Raw genomic sequence first — 22,619 nt, forward strand, 5'->3', positions numbered from 1 at the left:
ATTATATGCATACGGTACACAAGAGTACCTCGCTCATAAATGCCACTCAGGAAGTGGCTGCTAACAGCAAAGCAAAACTGGCCTTTTCTGGGCACAAGGTTAATTGCAGATATGCTTGGTAGTACAAAGCCAGATTGTCTTTTGGCGAAGGAAAGAGGAACTAAAATCAGTCTACCACGTGGCATCTAACTGAGCCTTTGCAAGCATCCTGGCTGGGAGAGAGGATGATGACTCCCCTGAGGAAAGGGTAAGAGAAAAACGAATGTGCCTCAGGTTCCTGTGACTTATCCAAGAAAAGGCTCGAGAAAGCAGAGGGGTCTTTTTGTGAAGACCTTTGCCAGCTCAGGGTCACGTGTTTGGAGTGCGAGAGACAGCTTATGTTTGGGGTTTGTGATACAGCTTTGTTGCCTGTTAGATGTTTGTCCTTAGGTAACCTTTCTGAACTTACGTAACCTTTTCTTGGGAAACTGTACATAACCAGGACAGTGCCTGACAAAAAAGGAAGTACAGAAAATGATGATGATGAAAAATGAGGAGGAAGAGGAGTGGTAAATAGATTTAATTCTGACTTTTCTCCTCACCTGGGTGACCTAGCCCATCCCGTCCACTGGAATTCTAGGCAGTGGCCGCCCAAAGGAGCCAACTCCCGATGGAAGGGAGAAGCATTACAGAATCCTAACGTGCTCTCGGGGACCCTATTAGGACCCCATACATGGCACCACTCTGTGTTCAAGGGCAACTTCATTGCTCAACAGAGCCCTGGCCAGTCTATGTGACCAGCAGATGTGGCTTTCCTAGTTCAGGAAAGAGTTTGTAGGTTAAAGTGTACTGCACTAAAATGAACATACATATTTTTAAAAAATAGATTTTATTGATTTTTTACAGAGAGGAAGAGAGAGGGATAGAGAGCTAGAAACGTCGATGAGAGAGAAACATTGACCAGCTGCCTCCTGCACACCCCCTACCGGGGATGTGCCCACAACCAAGGTACATGCCCTTGACCGAAATTGAACCCGGGTCACTTCAGTCCACAGGCGGATGCTCTATCCACTGAGCCAAACCCGTTTCGGCAAACATACATATTTTTTAATTTAAAAAAAAAAAGGCAAATGTAAGATTTTTCAGGAAAAAGTAGTAACAAAACAGACATCATGGATCAAGCGCTCTTTACAGGTACTTCTTCAAAGCTTCCTAACAGCCTTTTCCGACCCAGATCACATGTGTAGAAGCTGACAGGTGAAATGACTGATAACCATCACCCAACTAAGAACATCACCCAACTAAGAAAGCCCCAGACTCTAGCTCAGCCAGTGTGACTCAGTGGTTGAGCGTCAACCTATGAACCAGGAGGTCAGGTTCAATTCCCCAGTCAGGACACGTGCCTGGGTTGCGGGCTTGATCCCCCATGTGGGGTGTGCAGGAGGCAGCTCATCAATGGTTCTCTCTCATCATGGATGTTTCTGTCCTCTCCCCGTTTCCCTTCCTCTCTATAATCAATAAAAATATACTGAGAGAGAGAGAGAGAGAGAGAGAGAGAGAGAGAGAGAGAGAGAGAGAGAGAGAGAGAGAGAGAGAGAGAGGGAAACTCCTCACCCAGGTCTCCTGGCTATTCTTCCCATGGTTTCCCTCCAGGCACATAGTAGGGTCTCAATAAAGGCTAATTTTGTACCTTCTAGTTTTTTCTTTTCTTCCCCAATTCATTTTTAAAATGCCACTAATGGAGGTTTTCATCACACAAGTTGTGTCAGGGTAAGGAAAGCACAGATGGGGAGGGCACCATCAGGAAGGAAGAAAGAGAAAGCTGCAGGTTGGGAGGTCTCTCCCACCCTGTCCCCTCCCCCTGCTTCCCCCTCCTGGGAGAGGCCACTGTCTCCAGGGCTGCACATACCAGAGGGCCCCCCCCCCCCAGGCTCACCGTGCTCTCAGGCCCGGGGGTGGGGGCCCGGGCTGCCCCTGGCTTGGGCTCCCTGCTCTGTTGCTTCAAGTATTTGTAGCTCAGGAGGTTGTACCAGCGAGTCGACCTCTCCCCAGACCGGCACACCTCAGCCAGGCTGATCTGGGCGCCTCCCTGTGCAAAGGGAAAAGGGAGAGTTAGGAGAAGGGCTGACAAGGAGATGTAGGGAACTTGGTTCCTGTAAGGAAAACATCACTCCAGGTGGGACAGAAGCTTCCGGAACAGAGGGTCAGTTGTTAATCACTTCCAACAATCACGCATTCACTAATCATCCATTCACTGGTTCACTCATTTGCCAAAAGTTTATTAAATGTTTATCTGTAGGTACTGAAATGGAGAGATCCCCAGGCTAGATTGTTAGAGGGAAAAACAGGATAAGGCAGAACAGAATATATAGTGTGCCACATTGCCTGTAAGAAATATCTGAGGTGCAAAGGGGAGTGGACATGATCACATGATCCTATGGACAGCGAGAAGTAATGGAGAGAGAGAAAAGAAGCCAGTGCATGTGGTTACCTATATAGTAGGTGGTGGGACTGGGGTGGACAGGATGGAGAGGAGGATTTCTCTACAGTAAACCCTTCTAAATAAATTTTCTTTGAATCATGTAAAGGGGTCCCCTAAGAATAAAACGAACTACAACAAATTAACGGAATATAACCTCACAGAGAGAGAAACCACCATCTAGTATAAATTACATCTTGCCTTCAGAGATGATAAAATGTGAAAATGACACGTACCCTAAAATCTGTGCTATAGACAAATGTCAGGTGATGAAAATTTGCGGGGAGAATAATACAGGGGGAGAGGATAGGAGGGGCTAAGAGTGGAGCGTGGCAAAAAGACCTCACTGAGCCCTAGCTGGTTTGGCTCAGTGGATAGAGCATTAGCCTGCGGACTGAAGGGTCCCAGGTTCGATTCTGGTCAAGGGCACATGCCTGGATTGCAAGCTCGATCCAGTAGGGGGCGTGAAGGAGGCAGCCAATCAATGATTTTCATCACTGATGTTTCTATCCATCTTTCTCCCTCTCACCTTCCTCTCTGAAATTAATAAAAATATATTAAAAAAATAAAGACCTCACTGAGGTGAGTGGCACGTGGGTCAAGCCCAGAGTGAGGCAAGGGAGTGAGCCTCGTCCATCAATATTTCGGAGAAGAGATAGCAAGTGCAAAGGCCTGGAGCGGAGAGCTTGTAGGAGTATTCAAGGGCACGGGAAGGCTGGAGCAAGCCTTGGGGCTGAAGGCCAAGATAACAGGAGCAGGCAGAAATGGGGTGAAAAAAAAAAAGGTTTTGTGAAGCATAGGAGAAATAATAGCATGCTGCTTCATTGACCGGCCAGATGCAGTGGAGGCGGCAGACCGGAAGACAGGCGAGAGCAGAATCCCAGTGGGTGTGCTGTCCCTGAGGGAGAATGGGGTGGGGAGCGCCCATCCTCAGAACCAGGAGAAATGGCAGGACCCATGAGACCAGCCAAAGGGGGTGGGAGTTGCGGATCCTTCTTGACCTCTCAATGAGTGAAGCCAGGGCCTGGGCGGAGGGCGGGGACAGAGCTGCTGGAGGCTGGAGGAGAGAGGGCAAGAACTCAGCACTGGGAGGAGCAGGGAGAGAACTGTCTGTGGCAGTGGTCAGCAAACAGTGGCTTGCGAGCCACATATGGTTCCCGAGCCACAGTTTGCTGCTCTGCTGACTAATGAGTTTGCTGACCTCTGGGGGAGGGGCTTCGCCACAAGGAACAGCAACAGCCTGTAATTATTGGAACCAAGAGTCTGCGGAGACGAGAATAGTACTGAGCAGCATCAGGGCTCATGGGAGCCTCAAGATGCGATGTTAACGTGACGCCGCCCAGCACAGCCGTGTGCTGCTCCGGTTGTGCAGGTGGAGAGAGAACACTTCGGCAGGCCTGGGACTGTGCCACCCGGGCAAGGTGAGAAAGGCGGGAAGCCACTGCGCTGAGCTCAGTGGTCGGGAGTGGCGACCAGGGCCCCACTGGACATCCTGAGACCCGTGATGCCACACGATAGCATCTGTTAGGGCTGTGGCCTGCGATATTGGGGAAGGCAGGCCACACACTCCTCCAAACCCCTAAGCTGGGTCTGGGGACATGAGACCCGCACAGTGACCCTGTGAGAAGTAGATGTCGGGTCTGTGTTCACACCCACACTCACTGCATGGTCCGGGGAAGTTACTTAGCCGTGATCCCTTATCTGTCAAACAGCGGTAATCCTGACACTCCCTCCCAGGGCTGCCGTGAGGATGAAGTGAGGCATTGCACACGCAGTTCTTAGCCCAGTGCTAGACACACTGACACACTCAGGATGGGCACTGCCATGGCCTGGCAGGTGAGATGGCTCCGACTCTGCCCATGCAGCCGTGCGGGGGCCTCTGCGGGAAAGCAGACAGCCCGCTCCCCCTGTGTCTCGCTTCCTCGCCTCCTCCAGCCACCAAAACGCGACAGCCTGACACTCCATCTCCCCACAGCACACGGAGAAACAGGGCTCTCATTGGCCGAGGAGCGAGACAGGCCACGGTGGGATGAGTGCTTGGCTGCTGCCATGGCAACCAGCACTGGCCAGACATCAATTAGGGAGGAGGAATAAAAGGCGTCCAATTAGGAGAAGAAAACAGGACTGCGTTTCTGCTCATCTAGGCATGGCCAGGGCTGCGGGAACGCTAGGCTGGGGGGAAGAGGGGGGCAGTTTTGGAAAAGCTCTGCTGTCATTTAGCATCCTCCACGCCTGCCACACCCTCCGGTCACCGTCCCCACCTGTGAGCTCCGGGGAGCGTGGTGCCGGGGCTAAAGACACCCCGAGGGGCTGACCTGGGGGAGCTGCAGAGTCGGACCTGCCTGGGTTCTAACTCTGCACCTGCCGCCTCCTGACTGTGTGACCTTGAGCAAGTCCTTTCTCCTTGTTGTGCCTCAGTCTCCTCACTGGTATAACAGAACCTATTTTATAAGAGAATCAATAGAGAGAATACATGTCAGGAACTTAGCCCACCACATAAATGCTAGCTATTGCAGAACTGTGTGGAATGATGACAACGGCAGGTGCAGTTAGGTACCCAGCTGAGAAGGGGCAGGAACCAGCATCCAGGGCAGACGCTTCACCGCTCTGCATCCTTGCTGTAGGCACCAGCAGTGCCAGCATCTCCTGGGGGGCGTGTCAAAAATGCAGAACCGCCGAAACTGGTTTGGCTCAGTGGATAGAGCGTCGGCCTGCGGACTGAAAGGTCCCAGGTTCGATTCTCGTTAAGGGCATGTACCTTGGTTGCAGGCACATCCCCAGTGGGGGTGTGTGCAGGAGGCAGCTGATGGATGTTTCTCTCTCATTGATGTTTCTAGCTCTCTATCCCTCTCTCTTCCTCTCTGTAAAAAAGTCAATAAAATATATTTTTTTAAAAAGAATTGGAAAAAAAAAAAGCAGAACCCCGGACCCCATTGCAGACTTGCTGAAGCAGACTCTGCATTCTAACCAGAGCCCCGGGTAAGCCGTGCGTGCGTCTCACCAGTTTGGGGAGCACGGCTTTAGCACCTCATTTGACCCCCAGAGAGCCACCTGTCAAATAAGGAAGCCGAGACTGAGAGATGAACTGTCTGTCATAGGGAACTCGGCGCTGCACGGGGAAGCTCAGGGCTGGGGACAGCCTCAGGGCCAACTTTCCAAAGCTGCGGCCCCCAGGTCCCCGGGCAGTCCAGGGTTTCACAGCACAAGCACGTCAGGGTCAGGGATGAGAGCAAGGAGGCTTCCCAGGGTGGGCAGGAAGCCAGCTGCCCAGGAGCAGGCCTGCCATCTGCCACTCCTCAAGTCCTTAGGATGAGAGAGGAGGACACACCCATGTTTCCCCTTTGTCCTGCCCATGTCCTCTGCTTGCTACCTCAGTCCATCACCTCTCATACGGTCCTCATCACAGTGCATTTCTCCTCACTGGTTTACTGCTAGCCACCCAAGCTGGCTCCTGTCCGTCTGGTTCTCACTGCATCCCCAGCAGCCAACAGCTTCCCAGGAAGATGGCAGTGGGTGGAACTACCCTCTAGCTATAAAGCCCACGTCTGGGCTCCATTGTGCTCACACTGAGTTGTTACTCAAATGCTCTGCACTCCTAATGGCACAGGGTTCACAAAGCCTGTCACTTGTTTTAACTCATTTGTGCATTACAGCAGCCCCCGAGTTAGCTTCAAAGCCCCATTTTACAGATGAGAAAACTGAGCAACGTCTATCTGTCCTTGGGTCAGCCTGGCTCTAGGGAATGGCTTTCTTGGGACACAAACGTATCCGGGGCTACTTCATCTCTGATCCTGACTTCTGCCAATGGGGGGAAGGAGAGGAGGAAGAGGAGAAAGAGGAGGAGCAGGAAGAGAAAAAGGAGGGGGAGGACGAGGAGGAGGGAAGAAGGAGGAGAAGGAGGGCGGGGGAGAAGGAGAAGAGGGAGGAAGAGGAGGAAGTTGGAGGGGCTCTGCTCCAGGAAGTGGACTAGCAGTGGCCCCATCCAAGAGCCTCCTGTGTGCCATCCAAGGAGAACCTACTGTGTGCCAGACACTTCAGTAAGTGCTTTACAAGAACTCTCTCTTTCAGCCGAGACCGGTTTGGCTCAATGGATAGAGCGTCGGCTTGGGGACTGAGGGGTCCCGGGTTCGATTCCGGTCAAGGGCATGTACCTTGGTTGCGGGCATATCCCCAGTGGGGGGTGTGCAAGAGGCGGCTGATCGATGACTCTCTCTCATCGATGTTTCTAGCTCTCTATCTCTCTCTCTTCCTCTCTGTACAAAATCAATAAAATATATTTAAAAAAGAAAAGAAAAAAGAACTCTCTCTTTCAATCCTTCTATTGACTCTTCTAGTGGGCATGAGGCAGGCATTACTATTTGCATTTTATGGGTGAGAAACCAGGATCAGAAAGGTTAAGTAACTTGCCCAGGGTCACCCAGCTACACTTCGAGTAGTGAAGGGGGGATCTGAGCCCCTGTACGTTTGTTCTCCTGTCGTGCCGCACGGTAAAGCATGGCACGTGGCTAGTCATCTTCGAGGTCCTGGCAACTTAAAGAATGCTTTCGGGTCTGTCGCTCCTCCTCCTGTGAAAGGAGCTTCCCCACCCCCAAGAAGTCTGAGGGTGCTGCCTGCCAGGGAAAGGTCCCTGCCCAGAAGCCCAGCTGAGCCCGCAGCCTTTCCTCCAGACCTTCTCCCCGAAGAACACGGTGCACCACTCCCCAGAGGACAGACGGACAGACAGACACAGCCCTCACCAGGCAGTCCTCGGGATGGCTCTGGTCAGTGGTACAGACGTCCACTCTTAAGGTCTTCTGGTGAAGGGCTGGGTAGGACATGGACACCCAGAACACCTCATTGAACACGAGGGCGTCCGAGGCGTCCAGGGGCCGCGTCCGGAACAGGCAGGTGGTGCTTTCGGAGCAGGGGAGGACGGCCACGCGGATGTTCCTAGAGGGAGACAGAGACGCAGGAGAGCCGGGTCAGCCCAGGTCTGGGCCTGACGTGGCGGGTTAACCGCGGGCTGCAAATGCCGAAGTAAACGGCCATCATTTCTCAGGTTGTCTTGCAGGGGTGTGTGAAGGATAAAGAGGGCCCCTAAGGATAACATTCCTTTCCCTGAATCCCCTAAGTCCTTAGTCCCTCAATGCAGGGGAGCCTGCGCCAGCAGCGTGCACAGGTCCACGTGCAGGACCGAGGCTGCTTTTACCATGAGGGGCCCTCCTACATCGGCTGGCAGGAAGGCAAAGTGTGACAACCCCCGCGGAGGGGAACGTGCTGTCTGAGCAAAATCACAGATGCATTTACCCTTGGACCCAGACAGCTCGCTTTTAGGCTCTCGAGCCCAGATACCGCTGTGGGAGGACCAATGAGCTGTGCAGAAGGGCCCCCATCCCGGGGCTGCGTGGTGAGCATGAGACAGAAAACCACCCCCGTGTGCCATCCCATCTTCCTTCTGCGTGGCCGGCTCTCCTCCTGCCTCCCTCCTTCCCGGTGGCTGGCTGGGTGCAGACCACAGGAACATGAGCGCCTGCTGCTGCCGTCCAGGCTTAGGGTGTAGTGAGAGGAGGACAGACGAGCTCAATGAAACATAAACCTTCTGCGACGAGAGGAGCTAACAGGCTGAGGGCAAGTATTTGCCGGGTGATCAATTTCAAGGAAACCCTTCCCGACAGAAGCACAGGGTGGCACTGACGCTGGAGAACGGCACGCCTGGTTCTCTGCGGGGAGCGCCTGAGCTCAGAGCAGACAGAAGGGGCCATGACCTTCCTCTTCACCAGGCGCCAAGTTCACAGGGGCGGGGATGTGCTCACTGGCCCGTTCTTCGTGTTGGCACCTGGTAGGTGCTCAGGGCGTCCGTGTGAAGGAACTGAAGGGTCCAGAGTGCTTCTCGGGAGAGCCGGCGTGCTTGCCCCCATGCCTGTGTCCACATTCCCTGTCTGACCCCTCACATCATGGCCACAGGCATGAAATGCCTGCAGTGGGTTTACGGAGGCCGCGGTCCGAGCAGGAGAGGGACCCAGGGATGGCTGCGGAGAGGATGACACACACTCTGCCCTGGCAGCTAGATACTCACACTTTCCGGTCCTGCTGCAGCAGCAGAGCAGAGAGGTTACTCAGCTGGACGATCAATATTGCAAACTGCTTACTCTTCTCGTCATACCTGCAAGGAAAAGGGGCGCATGGGGCACCTATTTGTCTCTCTCTCTCCCCCTCTCTCCCTCTCTCCCTCTCTCTCTCTCTCTCTCTCTCTCTCTCTCTCTCTCTTTCTTTTCTTTAAATATATTTTTATTGATTTCAGAGAAGAAGGGAGAGGGGGAGAGAGATAGAAACATCAATGATGAGAGAGAAACATTGATCGCCTGTCTCCTGCACGCACCACACTGGAGATGGAGTCCGCAACCCGGGCATGTGTCCTGACTGGGAATTGAACCATGACCTCATGGGATCATAGGTCAATGCTCAACCACTGAGCCCGGCTGGTTGGGCTGTCCCTCTCTTAGTAATCACAGACGTGGCTGCCGGCAGCTCTGGAGACTGTGGGGAGTCAGACAGCACAGGCCAGCGCTTCACTGCTCTGCAGGAGCTACCAGTCTGAACTTTAAAGGGAAGTCAGAAGTTTGTATGAAGTTTCCTGATATTTAAATATTGGCAATTAATTCTTATAAAAAAAAAATATACCAAGGCCCTGGCGAGTGTAGCTCAGTTGGCTGGGTGTTGACACCCTGCAGAGAAAGGCTGCCAGTTTGATGCTCATTCAGGGCACATGGCTGAGTTGCAGGCTCGATCCCCTGTAGGAGGTACCAGGGGGGCAGGGGATTGCTCCATGTTTTGCTCTCACATTGATGTTTCTATCTCTCCCTCTCCCTTCCTCTCTCTCTAAAAAATCAATTTAAAAAAAATCTGCTAAAAAGATATTGAGGCCCTGGCCAGTGCGGCTCAGTTGGTTCGAGTGCCATCCCATACACCAAACAGTGGTGGGTCCGATTCCTGGTCAGGGCACATTCCCAGGTTGTGGGCTCGATCCCTGGTTGGGCCACATTCGGGAGGCAACTGATTAACGTTTCTCTCTCACATCAATGTTTCTCTCTTCCTTCCTCTCTCGAAAACCATTTGAAAAAAAAATTGGTGAACATGGCAAACTTAAAAAAAAAAAAAAAACATTAGAAAATGGAGGCCATCCCCCATCAAGAGCAAACTAGAACCACCCATCTGGGTTGCAGCCCCCAGGGGTGACGTCGGTCCGGATGGCTGAGACCTGGCTGAGATGCTGCGACAAAAGCCACAGCAACGAGAGGCGGGAGGGCTCAGGAACGGGCGCTGTGGCCCGCACAGTGAGTCGGGGCGCGTGACAAGGCCTTCACAGCCCCCTTTTTCTCCTGTGAACTGGGTGCTGGGAAGCAGGGAAAAGGCGTTCCCCTTTAAAGAGGAGGCCACACTGCCAGCAGGTCCTGCTGCTCTGCCTTCCTCCTGGGCAGCAGGCTGGGAAGAAGCTGCCCAGGAGGAGGAAGCCTGTGCCGATCCTCGGTCTGCCTCCCCGTTACTCACTGCAGGGCAACCTGAACCCGTGTCGCTCCCGCGGCTTCTGGCTCCTCGCCGTCGAAAGCAGGGGCTTCCACCGCACCGAGCCTGGAAGGCAGGCGGGAAGAGAGGCGTGAGAATCCCTCGCAGTGACCGGGGCTCTGTCTGGGAAGGTGTGGTCGCTCCTCGTGGAGAAAAGGCTGGCAGGTCTGCTCAGCCCCCCGGCAGACCCTGCCTTCCCACCATCGCTCCGGGTCTCTCTTGAAGGGGCTCCCCTTTCTCTCCTACGTGCTCCCCTAGGCTTTCGTCCCTTAATGGCGACCATGAAACCAGCGCTCTCCCAGATTGGAAGCGCCCCAGCCCTGGGAGGAGCTGCCCGGCCTGCATCTTTGGCTGCTGGTGGTAAGGTGAGGTCACCGGGGCATGTCCCTCCCACACATCTCGGGGTCCCAGAGTCTGCGGAACCACAGTGCCCAGAGACCCAGGACTCAGTACCCACCTCTGCACGGAAGCCTCGTACACGCCACTGTCCCCGGCCACGGATTCATCTGACACGGCAGCAGAGACGCAGGCCACTTTGAGGCCACACCCCGGGGCCGGATTCACAGCTGGAGGAAGAGGTGGGAAAGGGGTGGCAAGGTGGGGCTCAGAACCAGGGCACTGTCTGCCACACACACTTCCGATCCATCCAGCCTCTGTCCTAAGAGGGCCCTGACAGATTCCAGCCACCTATGAATGCGACAGCCAGGAGCTGCCTTGCTTTGGGGTGAAGAAAGGGCAGCATCCGATTCTGGGTTTGACGTCTGGGTGAAACGGCTCTCAGCTCCACCACTTACTGCTTCACGATATCGAGCACTGACCTATGAACCAGGAGGTCGCATTTTGGTTCCTGGTCAGGTCACATGTCTGGGTTGCAGGCTCACTCCCCAGTAGGGGGAGTGCAGGAGACAGCCAATCAGTGATTATCTCTCATCATTGATATTTCTCTTTCTCTCTCTCTCTCTCTCTCTCTCTCTCTCTCTCTCTCTCTCTCTCTCTCTCTCTCTCTCTTTCCCTCCTTCCCTCCCTTGTTCTCTGAAGTAAAAAAAATAAATACACACACATACACACACACACACACACACACACACGGACACAGATGTAATATCTGTAAGCCCCAATTCCTCATCTGTAAAATGGGGAGAATACTCAGCTTGTGGGGCTGTTGGGCAGACTCACCTTGACATTATAGGGACGTTTGCAGCATAGAGACTGGGTGGGGAAATTGCTCTACAAAACCCATTACCACGGTACTTCCTGCGGTGACACCCCCATGCCTTCCAGGTGAATCCCTACCCTCAGGAAGGGCAAGCGATGAGCGGGGAGGGTGGAAGCACTGGCTCTCCCACGTGGCCTGCCCCATTCCAACCCTATCTCAGCTCAGCTCCCTGGCCTTAATGGGGACCCTCAAACATGTCCAGGGGTGGGGTGGGGGCAGACCGGAGACTGGGGGTGAGCAGGCTGGGGAAAGGGATGTGGCGGGAAGCTGGGAGGTGCAAGCAGCCACCTGGGGTGGCGTTCCCAGCCTGGGCCCACAGCCGGCAGACTTCCTGCCTCCAGACCCCCACCTCCCCTCCATCCGCTAAACCACTTACAGAGATTAATTTGTCTGCTGCCTGAACGGCAGCCCTAATCCCTTAACCTGCTTAGCGTCTGGCTCAGCCTGGCATCGATCACTGTGGGGGGGTTCTGGAGGAAGCATGACGGAAACACCATCCTAAGAGGGGCTGTCTCCGGCCCACGGCCCGAAGGAGGCTGTGGGGGAGGGGAGGGGGGTCGCTCCTGGCACCCGGCTGGGGTTGAGTGTTGTTAGAGGTTCCACCTGCACCTCCTCTCCCGGGACCAACTGTGTGAAGCCGCCACCTGCTGTAGGAGGGAGCCTGTTTTTATTTCTGTTTTATTTATGACTCCCTTCCTGCTGAGGGAGCCCCGGGGTCTCTCGGCTCCTTGTCTAAGGAAACTCATGCGGCAGAGCCTCTAATTAACCAGGGAATCTGGTCTCCCTTTGCAGCCACGGGCCTTGCACATAGAGGGATAATTCTGGGCACCGCATGGCCCTCCTGCCCAGGCCTGCAGCCTCACTGCTCAGATGGGTCCGGCTCCTAGTTGGCCACTCGAAGAGGCAGGAGCAGGCACCGGAGGCAGACAGAGCTGGCACCGGCCTTCACGTGGGTTCTGGGCCAGCCTGGCACCCATCCTGACACGTCTGCTTCCCAGCTGTGACACTGACCTTGGACAAGTCATGTAACCTCACCGGGCCTCACTTCTGCCTTCTGTTTTGTGGGGATAAAGCTGCACCCACCTCACAGTTGCTGTGAGGCTTAAGTGAGCACAAATGCATCACAGTGTCTTGTACACCTGCACCTTGTAAGTCATGGCCAGGAGAGGCCAGAGCTGGAGGTGGGCTGACTGAGCACCTGCTCGGCCCTGACCTTCACACCCAGGCCAGGTGGGCACAGTGGGGCCAGAGATCCCAGGAGTGTCCCAGGAACAAACACCTGGGCTACTTTGCTTGCAGAGAGGAGAGTGACCACAAAGACACTGGGTTCCTGGGTCAGAGAAACACCCAGATGCCGATCCTTGCTTTCCCATTTGTGTGTGTGTGTGTGTGTGTGTGTGTGTGTGTGTGTGTGTGTGTGAGGGGCACTACAGCAAGTGATGTCACCTGTCTAAATTGCTGTCTTCTCATCTGTGAAGTGGGCACAATACAAGTAACCTACTGCACCCTATAAATCACATCGCCCACCTTTGGTGCACCCCAATAAATGTTAGCTGTTATGATATGTGACTGGGCTTTTTCTCAATAAGTCTTCGCTGCCATCCTCAGCACTGCCTTCTGCATGGGCGATTCCAACGTGAACCTCAGTCCGCACCGGCATGATCATTCCAACCCCATGCAGAGCAGGAGTCAGATCCCATTTCCTGGCTACCAGTGCTCCCATGAGTCCCCACTGCAGTGAGAAGACCCAAACTCCTTCCCACAGACCCCCAGGCCTTCCGGCACCAAACTGCCCCCCTTCTCCAGGCCTGCTGGTGACCCTGTCCCCTCCCGCAGTCCCCTGGCTCCGGCCTCAGACACTTGCTCTTGCTTTTTCCCCAAGGCTGGCTTGTTCCCCCGGGTGAAGCCCCGGTTCAAGGCCACCTTCCTTCACAGCCCAACCTGAAAGCCTCCATCACATCCGCTAGTTTCATTGCTTCCTGTTGCTTTTATGGGCCTGGCTGTACAGTAACTGCCTGGGCCTTTGTTTGCCCAGACGCTTCATGGGAGCAGGGGCCCGTTTGTCCTGTGACTAACCCAGTGCCTGGCGCATGGCACCTCTGCTGCATGAACGGAGGAACCATGGGCATCCATTCGCCCGGGACTGGCATTTCATTTCAGCATCTACTTAATAATAATGACCTGCTGAATGAATGAAGCCACCACCGGAAAACCCTTAGCCCAAGAAGTAGGACATGGTAAGTACACTACCTACCTACTGCATGAGTAAATAAATCGATTAACCCTATGGTATGATCATGATCATAATTATCATTGCGGTCCATGCCCAGGCCTGGGCACAGTTCCCCCCCCCTCCCTCCCTCCCTGAGACTCCCACCCTCCCGCGGTGGTTGTGTTCTCTACCTTGGCCCAACTGCTTGCTCTCCATTCCGGGTCCCTCCAGCTGGTACCTCTCCCGGCTGCCACTGCCAAGGCTCAGTTCGCAGAGAGTGGCACTCAGCTCGGGATCTTCAAACTCCAGGGGGCTCAGAAAGGCGTCTCCAGCCAGGAGGGGGTCATCGATGAGCGGGGAGCAGGGCGGGGACGGGGAGGACAGGGAGGACCGTGGAGACAGAGAAGTCATGGACTTCGGGGTGCCGGCCAGGGAGCGCAGGGCCTGCAGGCGGCCGCCCCCCTCGGCCCTCTGGGTCTTGGCCACCTCGTCCTCGTGGATGGTGGTGATGTAGCCCGAGGGCCGGAAGCCCGTGGCCCCCTCCAGGAGCAGGAACTCCACCTTGCTCTGCAGTTCCGAGTCCAGCTGCTCGAAGGGGTCGTAGTAGAGGTCGGTGAAGCTGGCGGAGGCGGAGGAGTCCAGGCTGGAGGCGGCCAGGGAGCCCCGGCTGGACGTGAGGGAGCCAGGGCTGCTGCCCGAGGACAGGGACTGCATGCTGCTCGAGAGGCTGGGGGCAGGGAGAGGACGGAGGGTGAGGACACACAGAGTGGCTGGGTCAGCCGGGACCTCAGCACTTAGAGGGCATGATCTCGCTGGACCCTCTTTTTGACAGTCTCCAGGGTGTGGTTTAACGCACCCCGTTTCACTAGAGGAAACCGGTACCCGAGAAGGCAACACAATCAGAAACCGGCATTGCTGGGATTCGAACCCAAGCCAACTGCCTCAAAGCTCATTTCCCCCCCTGTATCTCTGTTCCCCAAACCTCCACTGGCTGCTTTCCATTTTCATGGTATTTTCCCATATTTGAATCTAGCCCAAAATAATATGTTAATTCACATCAACTCAGTTTGTTATATATATTTTATATATATATATTAAAAGGAAACTTTATATCCTAAGGATAATGGAAATGCAGTATCATTTATTCTATACAATAAAAGCCTAATATGCTAAGTGTCTGGTCGTCCAGTTGTCGGTGCAACCAATCAAAGCATAATATGCTAATGATATGCTAAGGCTGCTCAACCGCTCACGATGACATGCAGACTCTGACCGGTAGGTTAGCTTGCTCCTGGACTCTGGCTGAGTGGGATTGAGGGAAATAGGCTGGACATGCCCTCCCTTGTCCCTCCCCGACTCTGATTGTGCACCAGTGGAGTCTCTCTGCCTGGCCTGTACCCCTTAGGGGATGTCAGAGAGCTGGTTTTGGCCTGATCCCACTCAACGCAGGAGCTGCCCCCTGGTGGTGGTTGCACCAGAAGTCAGGCTGATAACTGGTGAGCGCAGTGGTGGTGGTGGGAACCTCTCAGGCCTCTGCGGCAGCAGTAAGGATGTCTGACTGACAGCTGGGAGAGGGCCTAGGCCTTCAGTCGGACATCCCCCAAGGGCTCCCAGACTGTGAGAGGGTGCAGGCTGGACTGAGGGACCCCCCCCCCCAACCCCCGTGCACGATTTCATGCACTGAGCCTCTAGTAACAAATAGAAGGCTACGGTTGAAATATCTGAGAGCCTGGTAGGAGGCAGTGGATCAATGATTTTCTCTTATCAGTGATGTTTCTATCTATATCTTTCACTCTCCCTTCCATATATATATATATATATATCTGAGAAAAACAAATTCTGTGGAATTCCAGCAACACCCAGTTGCCTACCAAGGCCCAGGCCTGAGTGAGGTCTGTGCTCCGTGTCGTGCGATAGGGATGCCTGCACCTGGCCAGCCCCCGGACAGCACGGTCCTCACTGCCCACCGCTCACCTTTTCAGCTGGGAATACAGAGCTGCCACCTGCCGGGTGGCTTCCTCCAGTTCTCTCACCAGCTGGTTCCTCTTACTGTTCAACTTTAACCTGAAGGGAGAGAAGGCATGAGGGGGAGCCCCGAGGAACGTGTCCCTGAAAGAGGAATCACAGGCATGTGCCCGTGGAGGTGGACACACAAGAACCTTCTGGAAGCATTTCCCTGTGATGTGTGGGGAGATGTGAGCTCCCCATATAATCCAATAGCTCATATCATCAGCCACAACATACCAAGTGCTGTGCTAGGAAACCTATGGCATTGTTTTAATTCATTTGCATAATAACCCTACGAGGCAAGAAGGGCTTTTACCACTTTACATACGAAGAAGTTGTTCTTAGGTCCAATCATTTACTTAAAGCTACAGAATTAGGGTTCTACCCAACGTTACCTCCCTCCATTTCCATGGAAAACTCTAACCACACGCTCCCTCAACCAGCATCGCAGGCCTTCAACACAGGCCTTGCATGAAGACCAGAGCTGGCTCCAGACACCTGAGTGGTGGTCAGGGATGGGCGGGGACTATGAATGGTCAATGGAACCTGTGAAATTCCAGAAGAGACCACTGGAGCGGCAGGCAGAGAGGCCTTGGCATGGTCCTTAGGCACCCATCCCTGGCACTGTTCTTCCAGAATCCTGCCCGGAGCAGGGCAGGAGGCAGGCGGGCACATGGAGCCCGAAATGTACAGAATCCTGACTCTCCACAGAACGAACAGGGCTGAGCCCCTGACCCTCCCTAAGAGCAAACCTGGAAGGAAGAGGCCAAAGAGCCGCTGGAGCCCCCATTCTACCTCTGTGCTCCTCTTCTCTGGGGGAAAAATCACGGAGACGTGCTATGCGAGTAAAAGCAGGTCCCCCCTGAAGCCCCAACAGGATGCTGGGGGGCCAGGAGTCAGGTGGCCTTGACTTCCTGAGCACAGGGCGTAGCCGCTGGCAGCCACACGCAGGCGCCGAGGCCTCCTCTCAGAGGCACTGGGCTGAGCCAGCCAGATGGCATTTGTGTGTGATGCCAGGCCCATGCTGGGAGGCCAACAACACATCAAGCACCGAAGGCAGGGCATGCAGAAGGTGCACAAGCCGAGCTGAGCACCTGGGGTGCTGGTTAAAAATGCAGGAGCCTGGGCTGCCTCCCAGGCCTGGGGAACTGGTCCCTGGGGTGCAGCCAGGGAGCTCACACTCTAACAAGCACCCTGCATGAATGCACAGCCATGCTAAGAAGTGGTGGGAGGCCCCACAGGGGGGGAGGGGAGGGGTTAGGACGAGGGGTGTTGGGATGTCTGTCATTCTGACTGATTTGTGACGGGGGATTGGCAGGCCTTGTGGTGTGGCTTAACTAATCCTGTCCTCAAAGGTATCTTGAATGGAAAGGCTATTGTGTGAAGATGAGACTCATAATACTCCCATTTCCAGACACAGGAGAGAGAGAGAGAAAAGAAAAGAGAGAAGAGAGAAGAAGAAAGAAGAAAGAAGAGGAGAGGAGGAGAGGAGAGACGAGAGAGAGAGAGAGGGAGAGAGAGAGAGAGAGAGAGAGAGAGAGAGAGAGAGAGAGAGAGAGAGAGAGAGAGAGAGAACAAACGAACATGGGGTCCAGAAAGAGACCAAAGGAGGCAGGAGGCAGAGGGATGGGCACAGCCAGACAATCGTGGTCCAGAAGCAAGCAGCTGTAGATGCGAAGACTGTTGAGTCAGCTTTCTCCTCTCGCTGCAGAGGCTCACAGCTTTCAGCCTGTCCCTACCCTTCCCCAGGGTCTCCCTTCCTCCTGCCCACATGCCCCCGGCTGCACTCTGCATGTCCCTTAGAGGGCCCTGTCCCGGGGGACCTTTAGGTCACCCGCTCAGCAGCTGCTGCAGGGTGGAGGTCCTGGCTTCCCAGACTGGCTGTGTGAACTCACAGTTTCAGCCAAGCCACCCAGGGGCGAAGGCAGTCATGAAAGACCTTCTACGTGGGCAGCAGCCTAAAGCAAGCATGGGCTCCGGATCCAGTGGGCCTGGGACCTACGCACAGCTCTGCCACTCAGGGATGTTGGGGGAGCCTCAGTTTCCTCATCTATAAAATGAAAATCAACCTCAGGGTTGCCAGGAGGTTTAAATGAATGACTGTATGACAGGTAATGGACACAATGAATGAATGAATGAATGAATGCATAAATGAGAAGCTGGGGCTGACGGGACCTCCTGTGGGTGCGAGGCTGTGCTTTGTGCAGTGTGGGTGTGCATATTGGTGTGACAATGAAGGAAATAAAGTTTGTGACAAGGCTGAAAGCAAAGAATGTAAACCAGTGATTTGCAGATTAAGTCGGGCCCACAGGAAGAAGCTGATTTAGCCTTCATAGTGTTTTTTAAAAAACATGTTTGGATTTGCCCAGCCAGTGTGACTCAGCACTTGAGCGTTGTCCTATGAACCAGGAGGTCACAGTTGGATTCCCAGTCAGGTCATGTGCCCAGGTTGCGGATTGGATCCCTGGTGCGGGGTATGCAGGAGGCAGCTGATCAACGCTTCTCTCTCATCATTGATGTTTCTCTCTCCCTCCTCTGAAATCAATAAAATATATTAAAAAACAAACAAACCACTTTTGGATTAGTTGTCAATATTTAAAAATAAATAAATAAATCCTAACACTTTTCTTGAAACACAGGGAACGCTGGCAGCCCCAGGATGGGCGAGGAGGGAAGGGCCCCCCACCCCGCCCTCCTCCCTCTGACCCCCACCCAGCCTCAGCCCCGGCCCCGCCCCACCTCTCAGTCAGGGCCTTGCTCTGGGTGTCCCGGGCTGCCTGCAGGTCCTTCTCCAGCCGCTTGCGGGCCATCTCCAGCTGCTCCACCTCGCCCTGCGTCCACTTCCGGGGGCTGATGAAGCGCATCTCCTTCAGCAGCTCCTCCTTCTCGCTGATCAGGATCAGCCGGTCCCTCTCCGAGTCCAGCACTCCGGGCCAGGCCTCGCTGTCCAGCTTGGCCAGCTGGATCTTCAGGTTGGCGATCCTGCAGGCCGAGAAGGGGGGGCATGACCGGTGTGCCTGTGGCATTGCGGGGAGCAGGGTAACAGATGGCACGTCCAAGGCTGTGAGATCCAAGGAGCCGTGACATCCTCCGAGCAGCCTGACAGTTCCTGACTTTGTTTTGCTCAGCGTGTCGCCTCCAGGAACATATTTTTATCTAGGAGACCAAGGCAGTGCCTGACAAGTGCCAACAATGAACAGGCGCTGCAGGGATGGGGTAGAAGCATAAACAAGGCAATGTCCTTGTGGGAGATGGGGGGGCGGGGGAGACACTAGCCTGGCAGAATGGAATCGAGAGCTGGGTTCATCACCAGGCAACTGCCTCTTACCACTAGCTATGTGACCTTGGACGAGTCATAATCTCTCTAAAGACAGCAACCATTCCTCATGAGCTGTGGTTGAAGGCTCTGGGACGCATCCATAAACTCTCAGAGCACGCTACTTGGCACATAGTAGGTGATCAATAAATGTTCTCCCTGCCTCTGTTGTTGGTACCTGGTTTGACGGTTGATCAGGTACATGGCATTGGGCAAACTCCCTGAGCCTTGCTCACTCCCCAGCCAAGTGTCTCAGTAGGCACAGATTCTTAGAGTTAATTAATTTAAATTCCATTCTCACATGTAAAGACAATTATTCATCATTAAGAATTATTGTGAAACTCAGCCATTATGCAGTTATTATATCATGTTTAATGTATGCACCTCTTTGGGAGATAACACATGCTAAACCAATGGTAGGCACCGGCCCCCTACAACCTTAGCTGAGACTACAACTGCTAACCAGTGGGCGTGGTGGCAGCGCCCTGTGAGCAACTGTGGACCTGGGGACTGAGGCCTGGAGCTGGGGTTTTGGCTGTGGCCTTCTTCTTCTTCTTCTTTTTAAATATGTCTTTATTAATTTCAAGAGAGGAAGAGAGAGAAAAACATCAATGATGAGAGAGAATCATTGATTGGCTGCCTCCTGCACATCCCCTACTGGGAATTGAGTCCACAGTCTGGGCATATGCCCCTGGTTGGAATTGAACCTGGGACCCTTCAGTCCGCAGGCCGACGCTCTATCCACTGAGCCAAACTGGCTAGGGCGGCTCTGGCCTTCTTGATGAAAGAAAGGTAATTTTTGTTAAGAAGTCATTCTGGCACCACGAGCTTCTAGCACTTTCCCTGGTATACTGTAGGTTACTTAATAACAGTAAGGAAGGAGTTGGGAGCCCTGCCCCTTAACTTTCTTAGAGACCCAGAATCCTGTGCCTGCGAGGTGGGTTCTGAGGACCAAGTAAGAACATGCCATCCGGGGCTCTTTACACACTGCCCAGTGCTTGCCGATAGTAGGTCTGATCATCACTGAACCAAATGAAGGTCCACAGCATAATTAGGAGCACTGATAACCGTGTCTAAAGGCAGCCATGTGATCCTTTAGGGTTTAGCCTTTGCAAAGTGCTTTTAGCTACCATGTCCTAGGACCTAGCCTCTCCTGGTCCCCAAAGGGTAGGTGAGACCTGGTGGTCACCCTGCTGGACACATGTCCAGGGAGGCTCACCTATGACTGAAAGCCACAGCATGGCTTTGACCTTTGAGAGCCCATGCCTCTGGACTCCCAGTTTGATCAGATCTGCAGACAATGCGGCCCAACTCTCCGTTTATCAAAACATGAGTGGGAGACAAGATGTCTGTGCCGTGTAGTGGAAATTCCAGAGAGAGATACTTCTCGGTTTGCCCACTCCCCAGCCAAGGGTCTCAGCACACATGGATTCTTAGAGCTAATTAATTTAAATTCCATAATCACATAGACGGCAATCCATCAAGACAGGGATAATGCTCTTGCTGCTGTTCTCCAGCTGCTCTGAGGACAGTGGAATGGCCAGGTCTGGCAGCAGCTCAATCGCACGTGGGACATTTTAGGAGTGACGGGTGCTTTCTTGCATGTCCTTCCTAGTGGCTCTTTCTCCCAGCCTGTGCTCCTCAAACTTCAGGCCCTGCATCCTTTGGAGAATCTACTAGACTCGCTGCCCAGAAACGCACAGGCGACCAAGCTTGGCAGACAATGGCCTGACCTTGCACTACAGCCTCGCTTGGGCCTCCAGCCCTCAGGTCTAGCAGCCTAGATTTCCCCCTCGGCAGACTCAGTCCCTCACTCCCGGAATGAGAGGGAGGGGAGGCAGGAAGCTGGATAAAGGCAGATGAGGCAGGGTGTGATGAGAATATGTGATAGGACTTCTGTGATAAGAATGGCTCAACCCCAGAGGGAAGATTCCAATCTTAGTCTCTCCAGAACTGATGACCTAAGACCGGCGTCACCACAGGCTGGAGGACATCCAGGGGTTAGACCACATGTGTCAAACACAAGGCCCGCGGGCCAAATCCGTCCCGCCAGGCCTTGCAATGTGGCCCGAACCGCGTTGTCATCACTGCACTCCGCTGCGTTTCCATCACAATGACAGTTTATGACTGTTCAGTAAACCATTCGGCCCGCAATTTAGGCTGGATTTTAGATTTTGGCCCCTTCTCTGATTGAGTTCGACACCCCTAGGTTAGACAGTGCCCTTCAGAAGTCAAAAGAAGTGGCCATCCAAACGTAAAAGTCCTATTGTTTATGGAACCTCTAGGGGGAGCTGAAATAATGCACAGGGAGTATTTTTCCCTAACTTCCCAGTATCCCGTCTCCCTCTTTTGGTCACAATCTTCCAAATTTTTTGGGGGGAAGTCACTCTTCCCAAATTTTCAAGTTGTTTGGTTCCCACAAAGCGGACATCAACCTCCCTTTAAGAAATGGGCACATTACCCAGGCCTAGGCCTTCAGATCACTCAAATTCTCCCCACCCTACAAAAATGATGGTTCCACCCAGAAAAGCCAGGGCGTCTCAGACCCCAAACTTGTTACAACTTTTGGGAAAGGTGGGTGCTCTCTCTTTCCACTGGGGTTGCTACCCTGGTAGTAGGTAAGCCTAGAAATGCTGCCGCTCAACCCAAAGGCAGGCAGGCAGGATGGAGAGAAGAAGAGAGACTGAGTCTTTATAATGTCAGCTGAATCCCTGGAGACAGCTGTGCCTGAAGCTGGCTTACCCCAGGACTCAAGTTCAATAAGCCAAAAAATTCCTTCTAGTTTCTGTCGAATTTCTGCCTTGCAGCAAAGGGTTCTGCTGCTCCCAGGGAGTTCACAGAGGCCAGAGCTGGGCACTGCCACACTCTACCTGGGCTGGCGTGGAAGGTCTTTGGCCAGGCAATTTAGTCTAAGGATAAATGGGTATGTATGCCTGTCTTCATTCACCTCTCTCAATGTTCTGTGGGCTACTTCCTGGTAAGGCTGGCTCAGTGCAAAGAAAGATGGACTTGAGGCCAGATTGTTCAGGGTTCCAATTCTGACTTCACCACGTTGAAGAATCATTAAATATCTTGTACCTTACCTTTTTCTTCTCTAGCATGGAGACAATATAAGCTAGCCTATATCTTGCTTTTAATATTAAATGAGATGATGCATATGTGAATGTCTTATTTTTTAAATTGTTATTATTATTTTTTATATGTGAATGTTTCAGTACAATGTCTGACTCTAACAGATGCTCTCAATAAGTCATCTCTGAGTATTATTTTATTTGTGTGCCCTAGCTGGTTTGGCTCAGTGGATAGAGCGTCAGCCTGCAGACAAAAGGGTCCCAGGTTTGATTCCAGTCAAGGGCACATACCTTGGTTGCAGGCTCCTCCCTGGCCTGTTACTAAAACCCTAGTTGTGTTCCTTCAAACCAAACTGGATCACTGGAGAACCCTGATGACAGACACGGAGGTCGGCAGGTGAAAAGGTAAGTAGGCTCTGAGGTTTGCCAGACGTGGGTCCAAAGCATAGCTCCACCCTTTACCCAGCTCAGTGTCTGGGGGTCAGTCACTTCCTCTCTGAGTTTCAGAGAGGATTCCAACACGATGGTTCTATCACCTATCTTCATAATCTCTGCAGGATTAGGCAAGACGAGGCAAGAGTGGACCGTCGGCAACAGTAATTCTATTGTTAGGACCCCCCAGCCCCCGGTTACCTCCTCTTAGCCTCTTCGTACCGAAGGCGCAATCGGACCTTCTCCGCCAACTGATTGTGGCTGCTGGTGCCGAACTGGAGGGGAGAACAGAGTCCGGGTGGTTACGTGGCTGCTGTGGCCAGTGCCCAGTGCCCAGTGCCCAGGGCCCGGTGGCGTTTCAGGAG

At 53.5% G+C, this 22,619-nt stretch overlaps 1 protein-coding gene across 1 annotated transcript in view; it reads right to left on the reverse strand.

Annotated features, from left to right (window-relative positions):
• Nucleotides 1-22,619, reverse strand: part of WWC1 (WW and C2 domain containing 1) — a 123,858-nt gene that overhangs the window by 19,942 nt on the left and 81,297 nt on the right. The window contains exons 8-16 of the mRNA XM_036424555.2: nt 22,456-22,529; nt 18,175-18,417; nt 15,403-15,492; nt 13,620-14,155; nt 10,458-10,566; nt 9,986-10,066; nt 8,514-8,600; nt 7,195-7,387; nt 1,916-2,068 (exon numbers count right to left, since the gene is read on the reverse strand). Of these exons, the coding sequence (XP_036280448.1) occupies nt 1,916-2,068; nt 7,195-7,387; nt 8,514-8,600; nt 9,986-10,066; nt 10,458-10,566; nt 13,620-14,155; nt 15,403-15,492; nt 18,175-18,417; nt 22,456-22,529 (1,566 nt within the window). The remainder of the gene's footprint in view (nt 1-1,915; nt 2,069-7,194; nt 7,388-8,513; nt 8,601-9,985; nt 10,067-10,457; nt 10,567-13,619; nt 14,156-15,402; nt 15,493-18,174; nt 18,418-22,455; nt 22,530-22,619) is intronic.

The sequence above is a fragment of the Pipistrellus kuhlii genome, unplaced genomic scaffold (genome assembly GCF_014108245.1).
Source record: "Pipistrellus kuhlii isolate mPipKuh1 unplaced genomic scaffold, mPipKuh1.p scaffold_m20_p_8, whole genome shotgun sequence".
Taxonomy (NCBI): domain Eukaryota; kingdom Metazoa; phylum Chordata; class Mammalia; order Chiroptera; family Vespertilionidae; genus Pipistrellus; species Pipistrellus kuhlii.